Genomic DNA, 12,385 nt, shown 5'->3' with positions numbered 1-12,385 from the left:
CAACGAACAACCCGGTTTTCGCCCTGAAAAGGTACAGAACCAATTCTAATCTGAATTATCATAGAGAAAACAGAGAACATCAAAAAGACCTATACCGTGTACTCGATTACTCGAAAGTTTGTACTGTTGATCACGATATCCTCTGGAAAACATGACGATTAATTTCCAAAAACATCATCCAACTAAAAAAAAGCCATGTATGACCAACAACAAGCAACTGTAAGAACCACTTAGGGTTAACAGAATGGTTCAAAGTCAACCAAGGAGTACGACAAGGTTGCATTCTGTCTCCGCACCTTTTTAATATATATTCCGAAACAATTATGAGAGGTGCTCTAGAGAATTTTGAAGGAACTGTGGATGTTGGAGGATACAAAATATCAAATCTAAGATACACCGATGACATAGTTTTAATTGCCAGCAGTATCATTGAACTACAACAACTGTTAGATAAAGTTAGAGAAGCAAGTGAAAAGGCTGGTTTGTTTCTTAATGCCAAGAAAACTAAGATCATGAAGATTCTAAGATAACCGGCAATGAATGATGATGAACATGTTACAATCAATGGAGTGGTTGTGGAAAATGTGAGAGTTCACTTATCTTGGAGCTGTTTTAACTAATACATATGATGATTCACTGGAGATAAAAAGAAGAATTACCATTGCCAAAAACACCACAGTTGCTCTCAATAACATCTGGAAAGACCGAAGCATTACCTTGCGGACAAAGCTGAGGTTATTGAACTCAATCGTTTTCCCAATTGCGTCTTATGGTTCTGAGTGTTGGGTGCTGAAGAAGATAGACAAGAAAAAGGTCAATAGTTTTGAAATGTGGTGTTACAGACGAATGCTACATATTAACTGGACAGAAAAGAAAACGAATGATGAAGTGCTGAGAAAAATAAATTGTAAAGACCAGCTGTTGGACATCTTGAACAAAAGGAAACTAAAGTTTATTGGTCATGTGATGAGAAGTAAAAGTATTGAGAAAAACTTGCTGACAGGAATGGTGATAGGAAACAGAGGAAGAGGCAAACCGAAGACAAGACTGAGCGACAACATACACACACACACACATATATAATATAATATATATAAATATATATATATATATTATATATATTTTATATATATATTTTATATATATATAAATAAAATATATTTATATATATTTATATATATATAATATTATATAATATATATATATATATAAAATTTTATATATTTATATATATTTATATATATATTTATATTTATTTATTTATATATATATTTTTTTAATATATAAAATATATTTATATATATATATATTTTATTATATTTGTGTGTGTGTGTGTGCGTGCGTTGTGTGTGGTGTGTGTGTGTGCGTGGGTGTGGGTCTACATATATAGGGTTTGTGGTTGTGTGTGTTTGGTTTATATAATTTATATTGATTTTACCAAAAACATATAGTTCATATACACATACGTATACATATGTTTATGTATATATAAATATATATATTCAAAAACCCTAACATACATATATAAATACTTACATGGAAGGATTGGGTGTAGTATATTAGTTATAAAACTTTTTATCATATATTATAACCTTTATAATATTAATTTTATATATATATATATTATATAAAATATAATATAAATTTTACCACACACAAATAATAAAATATAAATAATATATAAAATTTTTATATAATATATAAAGAATTAATAATATTGGTATAAATTTTTTTAAATTTAAAATATAAATATATATATATATATATATAATTATATATAATGGGAATATATATTATTAATTATAAAAATTTAATTAAAAATATATATAATAAAAATATATAAATTTTAATTTTAAAGATTATAATTTTATATAATATATAAAAATAATATTATATATAGATAAATAATATAAAATATATAAAAAGAATATATATATATAATATTTATATAATATATGAAATAATTAATATATATAAAAGAATTATAAAAATATAAGAAATAAAAATATAAATAAATAAAAATTATTTATAAATATATATATAAATATAATATATATATAATATTATATAATATTTTAATATATATATATATATATAAATTAATTATATTATATATATATTATATATATAAATATATATATTTTAATATAAAAATATAATATAATAAAATTATATTATTATATAAAATTTTATATATATATTATATAATTTTATTACATATATAAAAATGTATATATAAAAATATATATATATGTTTTTTTTTTTTTTTTTTTTTAAAATATAATATTTAATATATATATTATAATATATATTATTATATATATAATTTATTATATAATGTATATATATAAATTTTTTATATTTTAAAAAGGAATTTAAATATTATATAATATTATAATTATTTTACATATTATATATATAAATATATTTTATATAAATAAATATATATTATAATATATTATTATTTTTTTACTTTATTTTATTTTAAATTTTCATATATATTTAAATATATTATTATAATTATATATTATAAAATAATATTATATAATAATATTATTTATTTTATATAAATATAGAATTTAATATATATATATATATATATATATATATATATATTTTAATATTAAAATTTTAAATATATTATAATATAAAAGTTTCAATTTAAACTTTAACTAAAAATGTAACCAATTAAATTAAATTTTAAAATTTTCCTTGTTTCCCTTTAAAAAACTTATAAATTATAATAAAAATATTTAATAAATATATAAAAAATTAAAAAAATAAAAAATTTTAAATTAAAAAAAATGAAAGTTTTTAATATTTAAAGGGCCGCGGTGGCAAAATTTTAGAATCGGACTCAAGACTGTCACGACGGAAAATCTGAGTTCGGGGGTTCGAGTCACGGCCCGGCGCGTTTTTTTCCCTTGGAAAGGAAAATTCACCTCATTGCCCCCTAGCCACTGGGGGCCAAGCCAGCCCAAGTCAGTGCCCCGGGTAAATAGAGATTTACTAAAAAAAAAAGGGTAAACCACCGAAAATTCCAGAAAAACTGGGGCCCTACCAAAGGCCATCCAAGGAAGAATCACCAAATAAAAACCCCCAATTATTCATAAGTACCCCGGGGGCCCTTTCAAGAACCATGACCTACCAAAAAGGGGGGAAGAAAGATTGTGGTAATTTTAAAATAGAAAAATTATTATAAAAAAAAAAAAGGTACAGGAAATTGTGGAAAGAATATAATACTACCCCAGAATAAAATGAAAATAAAATTTAAAGTTAGTGTAAGGCCTAGAATAAATATTTAAAGAAAAAAGCTTGTGTGTTAAAATATTTATATATATATATATATATATAGAATATATATATAATATATATATATTTAATATATGATATATTATTATATAATATATATATTTATATATAATTTTAAATTATATTTTTATATATTGTATATATATATTGTTATTAAAATATAAATAATATTATATAATTTTAATAATTATATATAAATATAATTTTGGGGGAATATATAGAAATTTTTAATATATTTTAAAAATAATAAATATTTATATATATGAGAATATATATAATATATAATAATAATAATATTAAAAAATATTATAAAATTTTAATATATTTTGTAAATATATATATATATAAGTATAATATTATTTATAATATATTTTTAAAAAATATATATTATATAAAAATTTTATATATATTGGGAAAAATATTTTTAATATATATATATATATATATTATATATATAATATAATTATAGTATATATAATAATATATTTTTTAATAATAAAATAAATAAAAATAATGATATTATATATTTTATATAAAATTAATATGTTATATAAATATTATATAATATAGATATTATATATAGATATATATATATTATTTTTATAGATATTTTATATATATTTTTATATATAATATATAATATAAAAATTATAAGAAAATTTTATATATATATATATTATATTTTATATGTATTATATATATATTATAATTTTATATAAAATTATATATTATATATATATTATTTTATTTTTTATTTTTATAAATTTTTATATTAAAATTATATATATATATATATAATTATATATATAATATAAAATTTATATATGGAAATTTTAATATTGTTATTTATAATAATATTATATATATATAATATTTTATATAAAATTATTTAAAAATTATTATATATATATATATATAATAATATATATTATATATTGGGTGTGGTTGTGGTTGTGGGGGGTGTGGGGTTTTGGGTGTGTGTGTGTGTGTGGGGTGTGTATATATTATATGTTACATCTTTTTTTGTTTGTTTTTTTCTGTTTTACAATACAAAAAGAAAAAAAATTAAAAATTAATTATGTTATACAGTTTACACGTTTTTTTTCTATACATAGTACTTTTATGTCATCATCTTTGGATTATATATTATAGTGACAGTTTTGCCGCAGGTTTTTTTGTAAACAAAATCAATACATGGGTTTTGGAATTATCAAATCTCCATTTTTTTTAATTTTCAGGGCCATGGGTTTGATAGTAACCAGTAAGGGCCTATAAGGGAGGGTCCATTGAAGGGCAGATTCCTCTTGCCTTTTGATATACAGATTATAGTCTGGGTTAGGTTAGGTTGTGCAGATACATAGCATCTTAAAATGGGAACCCAGGGAGGGGAAGGTCCAACTATTTGGCTAGGGACATTGCCCCAGCTTGTATTGACTGGTCACTCTTAACTTTTTTTGGTGTTTCTTATTTCAGACTGCAATGAGTGAGGATATAGACAAACATCATCCATCTGTGCATTGATCAGGTAAGACGGAAGGCAGTGACGTGTCTGTCTGATTTTTGAGTTGGGCACAATCACCAGAGTTTTGACAAGTAGTCTTGAGGTGCAGGGCATTTTCTTGTAACTGTTGAATCTGTTGTGCTAGTTGAAAGGGTTTTGCCTTTTGGGTTTTTGTTTTTTTCCCCCCCTCCTTTTTCTCTCTCTCTCTCCTCTCTCCTTTCTCTCTCTCCCTTCTCTCTTCTCTCTCTCCTCTTCTCTCTCTTTATCTCTCTCTCCTTTTTTCCCTCTCTCTCCCTCCCTCTCTCTCCCTCTCCCCCCCCTCTCTCTCTCTCTCTTTCTCTTTCTCTCTCTCTCTCTCTCCTCTCTCTCTCTCTCTCTCTCATTCTCTCTCTTCCCCTTTCCTTTTTTTCTCTTTTTCTCTCTCTTTCTCCCTCTTTTCCCTTTTTCCTTCTTTTTTTCCTTCTTTTTTTCTCCTCTCCTCTCTTCTCTCTCTCTCTCTCCTATCTCTCTCTCACTCTCTCCTCTTCTCCTCTCTCTCCTCTTCTCTCTCTCCTCTTTCTCTCTCTCTCTTTTTCCCCCCCCTCCCTCCCTCCCCCCCTCCCCCCTCCCTCTCCCCCCTCATTTATCTCTCTCTTCTCTCTCTCCACCTCCTTTTCCCCCCCTCCCTCCCTCCCTCCCTCCCCCCTCCTCCTCCCTCCCCCCCTCCCTCTCCCTCCCTCATTTATCTCTCTCTCTTTCTCTTTCTCTTTCTCTCTAATTTGCATACACTTCATAAACTACATGTCAAAATTTTATATGCATGCCACTTAAAAAAAACTAAAAATGCTTTAAGTGCTTTTATAGCCATAGCTTTTAATTTTGATTTTGATTTTATCATAACTAGATTCCAAAAGACTTGTGTGTGTGAGTGCATGTGTTTGTATGTATTTCCGATCACTTGAATGTACATCTCAAAGGTGCGAATATTCAAATGGCTTCCAACTACAAAAATACATGAACTTCTTTCAGAGTAGTTCTCAATGGTATTTCCAGTACCTGGTTCCACCTCCTTTGTCTTCATAAGGTAGAGCATCTCAGCAGTGGAATCTACAAGCCAGGGGCACAGGGAAACCTCACATTTACAACCCCTTGTTTTTTTTTTGCTTATTTAGTAAAGTAAATTGATTTTCTCAGTTTTCTTTGACTCACACATCAGTGGGTAACATTTTCCGTGACATGGAATCGTTCAGTAGCCCCACAATTCAGCTTACAACCCAGTCAGTAAGTGACTGGTGAGATGCATGACAGAAAAGTGAGGAGAGTTGCCATGTAGCTAGTGTGTCCCGACTTACTTTTTTTCATACCATTCTAAATGAAGCCATTCACACACACTTTCAGGTAAACATTCAAATGGCAGATAGTGTATGTATGCATGCATGGGTAATTAGTCCCAGCAATGGTTGTGGTCATTGTGTTCCAATAAATGCCAATAGATGTTGATTACAAATTGTTGGCAAGATGGAGCTTGGACTGGTTCCTTAATTAATGATATATCACCAGGGAGGTCTCCAGACTTGCTATCTCACAGATATGTAAATGGTGGAGATTCTAGGGGCCCAGCTTTACAAAACTTCTAAATCACTGGGGGTAACCCACGTTTAATTTTGGTGATGCTGTTGTCCCCAAAATGTTCAATTATTATAGGTATATCTTCCTTGTTTGTCAGCATGTTATTTTCTAGATCTCTATGTTATTCTTTCCTGGACAGTTACCCATGCATCCTTATATGTATAATTGCTTGTGTGCATGTGAGTCAGTGCAACAGAGAGAGAGAGAGAGAGAGAGAGAGAGAGAGAGAGAGAGAGAGAGAGAGAGAGAGAGAGAGAGAGAGAGAGGGAGGGAGGGAGGGAGGGTTGGGGGCTTTCATATGTGTGATTATATTCCATATATGTCAAAACATATACAGATATCAAAGAAATATTTACTGCAAGCTGATCTGACATGCACTGTATAGCAGATTACTACTAGTATATATTTGACCTGCAGCCCTTAGCATCACAAATATTTGTAATGTCTGAAACATCTTTAGTGCTTATGAAGAAAGAAAATTGTATTTACCTTTTTTCATATATAAGAATAAGTTCTGTATATTTTTGAGTTTGTAGATATCATGTTTATAACTCCAGATGTAATGATTATTTATGTCAAGTACACCATAATTTGTAGAGGTTGTATAGTAGTTTTTTGACTGTATGAAGCGATTTTTGTAAAACAGGTTATTACTGAAATATTCCCCCTTACATGCAGTGATGATATTTTGATTTAACTTTTTGAGAGTCAATATAGGTAGTAGTTTGATTCTGCTCTTGATTCTGAATATTCTTGCTTTAGATTCTATGTTGATGGAAGGGTGACAGCTTTTTTCCCCCTCATTTTTTTAAACACATATCAGTCATTATTTCTTTTCACTTATGTAGAAATTATTTTTGGCATTTGAAATAGTTGCTTGTAGCAGTAATGCATTGTTTTGTCATATTTAGAGTTGCTCAAGGCTTTATCAAATGCTCTAAAGTTCTGCTTTTAGGTAATTTTTGTTGAAATTGTACTTTTTGATAGTTCTGACACAATACTGACTTCGGTTTACATGGCACCATTACTTTAATCCGGTTTGGCAGTTTAAGTATAAAGGGATGGCCTATATATTTTCTATTAAGTCCTGTTAAAGTGGGAGCAGCTGTATTTGAGTCAAAATTCCAGATGGGTAGATGTCAGTTGATCATCTGAACACAGGGAAGGCAAAATGAGTAAAACTCGGATAAGCTATCAAATTCATCTTGATGTAGGAGTCCATGTCAGGTGTGGGTGCTAATTCTGAGTATATAATTACAGGTGCCACGTAACCCGACAGTCATGGCGCGGTGAGGTGGATAATGGAGTGAGGGCAGGGAGTGTTGTGGCACCTCAAGATGGACCACTTGGCCCCTACCTCGGGGGTCAATTGGTATACCAATTGTAATGCCTTTGGGGAGTTACTGGGAAATCCTCAGCTTGCTCCCATGGAACTGGGAGGGGTGGAGGTTAGTCGGCAGTTTATTCCGCAGTTGCACATGCACTATACCACACCACAGTTATCAACTGGGGGTGTGCATTATGTGCAGGATCCTCGTAGCCTTCATAGTCCTGTTGTTGATGAGACACAGGTTAGTCAAGATGAAACACAACCAACACTAAACTCTGGGCTTCAGCCAAGAGCACGCCCAGCTTTAGGGGAAAAGATTACGTGTCAAGAGTGTGGGGCCACTTTTGCTTGTGGAGCAAATCTAAGAAACCACATGAGAATACATACAGGAGAACGCCCTTATGTGTGTGAGGAATGTGGTTTGTCCTTCACACAACGCTCAAATTTACGAAGTCATAAACGTGTACATACCGGTGAACGGCCTTATATGTGTGGAATATGTGGTCAAACTTTTGCACGGTCTTCCCATCTACCAGGACACATGCGAACACACACTGGGGAAAAACCTTTCAATTGTCCCCAGTGTGGCCGATCATTTGCAACCAACCAGATTATGAAAAATCATATGAGGACACACACTGGGGAGAGACCCTTTGTGTGTGATGTTTGTGATGCCACTTTTGCTCAGAGTTCATGTCTAGCCACTCATAGGAAAATTCATACAGGTGAACGTAATTTCAAGTGTGGCCAGTGTGGAAAGGCATTTATATCAAGATCAGGCTTGCAGACACACGAGAGGGTCCATACTGGTGAAAAACCTTATAGATGTGTGAAGTGTGACAAGTCTTTCAAAACTTCCTCATACCTTTCCAAACATAAGCAGAAATATTGTGGCAACAATGGATATAAGAACAGGGTCCGACAGCCAGATGCAAAAAAGCCAGGTCGTAAGCCAGGAAGCAACAAAAAAGGGGGCAATAAGGCAGCAAGCAACAAAAGGATTAGTAAGTCGAGAAAGGCTGCAAAGTCGCCTGCAAGACCAGTAAAGAGAAACAGACCCAAACGTCTGCAGAGAACAAGAAGGTATGTAGATAGTGAGTCAGAGGTTGAAGGAATAGATGAACTGACTGCTGTTGACCAGTTAGATGAATCTGAATCCTCTTTGGTGAAGAAGAAGAAGTAGTAAATCACTAGAGATGAGCACAAAGGAGGAACATGAGAATGAGAAGCTAGATACAGTTGCTGAGACAAATGAACAGCAACAAGACCAGGAAGATTCTTTGGCTTTTGAGGATAATGACAGAGAGTATGATGAAAGCTGGCATGCTATAGATAGAAAGTTCCCAGAAGATATGGAAACATATGGAGATGAGGAGATGAAACCCTATGAAGATAGCAGTTTTGATCTTCAGGAATCTCATACACAAATTCCTCAGGTTCACGATCAGCTCCTACTAGCAAAAGGTATGAATAACCTCAAGGAAGAGCTAGAGCAGGGATTCCCCGAAGCTTCTCCCCACACAAGAGTAACTCTGGAAGGGCATCCACCTCCGTTGGCAGCTGTACATGACCAGATCTCAGACATGCTTCCTCCTGATGCCATCCAAGCCACAGAGGATCAGCAGCTTATATATGTTCCTAGAAAGAGTTCAACTGCTTGGTATTCTAGAAATTTTGTATAATGAAATATTTCATACTACAAATCTGCTCAAAAAATAAAGTTATTTGTAGGAATTTTTTCTTTCTATTTTTAAAAGAAGTGAAATTTTGATGTACAAATGTTTTAGTGTTTGAATTTCACAATCAAAGTTTTATACTTGGTATTTTTTATACAGCTGATGCCTAATACCTAGAGATAATTATTTTTTCATATGATGTACTGGTAACTGCAAATAAGGTGAAAGTACTAATAAGGAGAGGTTTAATGTGTAAATAGAACAGGGAGTAAAATGACTAATAGCAAGTATTTTAAGAATTGTTTGAAATTTTGATGAAGAAGCATTTGCTCACTGAACTGTTTGAAATGTGAAATGAATGTTATAAAAATCAGTTCAAAATGCCTCTAGTTTTATTTAATATAAATGTAGCACTTGATTTTAATGTTGGATATATTTTTAATACAATTAATGAAATTTCTTTTGAGTTTTAATGAACCTAAAAATAAGGTAATGATTTGTTTTGCCCCACATCCCCACCCCCTTTCTCTCTCTCTCTCTCTCTCTCTCTCTCTCTCTCTCTCTCTCTCTCTCTCTCTCTCTCTCTCCTCTCTCCCTCTCCCTCCTCCTTCTCCTCCCTCCCTCCCTCCCTCTCCCTCCCTCTCTCCTCCTCTCTCTCTCTCTCCTCTCTCTCTCTCTCTCTCCTCTCTCTCTCTCTCTCTCTCTCTCTCTCTCTCTCTCTCTCTCTCTCCTCTCTCTCTCTCTCTCTCTCTCCCTCTCTCTCTCTCTCCTCTCTCTCTCTCTCCTCTCTCTCTCTCCTCCTCTCCTCCCTCCCTCCCTCCTCCCTCCCTCCCTCCTCCTCCCTCCCTCCTCCCTCCCTCTCCTCCCTCCCTCCCTCTCCTCCTCCCCTCTCTCTCATGTCTCCTCTAATAAACATTGATTAGATGGTTGATATTACCAATGAATGGGAATTTATAGAAACTAAGAAACATATTTCTCTGTTTATAGTATTCTAGACACCAGAGGAAGATTTTTTTATTGTTATTACAAAGGAATCTTTGAATTGCCTTAGCAAGTGCAGTTATACTCTCCTTTATATGCATCAGCAATAAATACATGTCTAAAATCTTCAGACACCACAGATTTTAACAAAGACAATGTAAGTTACAGTGCAGAATGTGCATATCTTTTTTTTTTTTTTGCAAGGCAAAATTATTCTGTATAGTTGTTTAATTTTCTCTGTATTAGATTTGTTGGTATCTTTATGCAATATGCAAGTCTAAGGAATGAGTGACATTTCAAGATATTTCAAGATTTTTTTTTTCCATTCCCTTAGCATCTTGCTCCAATTTCTAGACTGTATTTGGTAGTTTATTAGACATTCATACAAGCATGCCTACTGTATTGTAAATAGAAATAATGTTTTAGCTTTTCCTTTGTATAGACTGTTGATAACCTCTTTTTATGCCATCCTTTATAAGAAAACTGTTCACCCTTTGTGCATGAAATTCAGTCCATTGCTAGAAAGAGTGGTTAATATTTAACTAGGCATATTCAGACTCCTTCATAAAGTTATGTACACTGAATCAAGTTTCCAAAAGAGGTAAGGAAATATCCTAGCTAGATTTTGCCTGTCTAAAAGTTGATTACAACTCTGAAAATGAATGAGACGTGAATAATGTTACAGCAGAGCTGACTGTATGTAAGTGAATGTTTAACCTTCTCATTGTTTTCAGGGCAGCTTCATAAAATCCTAGTCCTGGGGTAACAGCAGCTCCCATGTGACAGCAGAAGGTAAATACCAATTCTTGTTACACAGTGTAGAGCATGTTGGAATTGAAAAATAGTCCAGACATTCTAGTATTCATTGAAATATTTACTTGTACTTCTTTTTTATGTTATTTTTATAGTATTTTTGATAAGTAAAAACAAGATCAGTGAATTTGTCAAGTGAATATTAAGGTAACACATGCACACTCACACTCACTCACTCACTCACTCACTCACTCACTCACTCACACACACACCACACACACACACACACACACACACACACACAACACACACACACACACACGCAGACACACACACACACACGCAGACACACACACACATGCAGACACACACACACATGCAGACACACACACACGCAGACACATGCAGACACACACATACACAAGCAAACACACGTGCACATGCACACACAAGCACACACACACACTTTTTTTTATGTTATTTGTATAGTATTTTTGATAAGTAAAAATAAGTAAAGATCAGTGAATTTATCAAGTGAATATTAAGGTAACACATACACACACATACACACACTCATACACACATGCACTTGTACACATACATTTACTCACTCACTCACTCACTCACTCACACAGACACACAGTAATACGCAGCACACAACACACAACAAAAGATCACACAAGAATCACACACAGCAGATACACACATCACAAGCGACACACCCACACTCACCAAGCCACACCATGCACACAATGCGCACCTGCACACACACATCACACACTGCACCCCACACACACAAAACTCAAGGCATATAACATTCACTAAAAAAATTATATATAATAACATACAGATGTGTCCAGTTTGATGCAGGACGTAATGTAAGTGCAGACTGTGAGCGGCATGCGTTGTGTCTGGCGCACATTGTGGTTGTATGAGCGCATCGTTGCGTAGTGCGTTACAATATGCATCACATATCACACACATACATATGCAAATCAATCTACATACTACAACATAATGACACAACATTATGCACATCCCATATCTCTAAGATTCAATAATATATATTCATTTGTATATTATATTTTTATATATATATATATATATATATATATATATATATATATATATATATATATATATATATATATATATATGAACACATACATATACAAAGTGGATCATTGAGTCTTAGAGATTTGAAGGCACTATAAAAGCCCTGCT

General features: G+C 31.9%; 2 protein-coding genes across 2 annotated transcripts in view; both read left to right on the top strand.

Moving 5' to 3' along the window:
- The window catches only part of LOC119577682, a 34,742-nt gene that overhangs the window by 9,023 nt on the left and 13,334 nt on the right, over nucleotides 1–12,385 (top strand). Inside the window, exons 2-3 of the mRNA XM_037925240.1 lie at nucleotides 4,786–4,837; nucleotides 11,143–11,200. The gene's annotated coding sequence lies outside the window, so the exon portion shown is untranslated. The remainder of the gene's footprint in view (nucleotides 1–4,785; nucleotides 4,838–11,142; nucleotides 11,201–12,385) is intronic.
- Nucleotides 8,206–9,887, top strand: LOC119578122 (zinc finger protein 431-like; the record flags this gene model as incomplete). Its single annotated transcript, XM_037925856.1, is given in 1 exon segment — nucleotides 8,206–9,887. A coding segment is annotated over 1 exon segment (696 nt). The 3' UTR covers nucleotides 8,935–9,887.

Source organism: Penaeus monodon, chromosome 10 (genome assembly GCF_015228065.2).
Source record: "Penaeus monodon isolate SGIC_2016 chromosome 10, NSTDA_Pmon_1, whole genome shotgun sequence".
NCBI classification, from domain to species: Eukaryota; Metazoa; Arthropoda; class Malacostraca; order Decapoda; family Penaeidae; genus Penaeus; species Penaeus monodon.
Note: the sequence above shows the minus strand (reverse complement) of the source record. Positions and strands in the feature narration are given on the sequence as shown.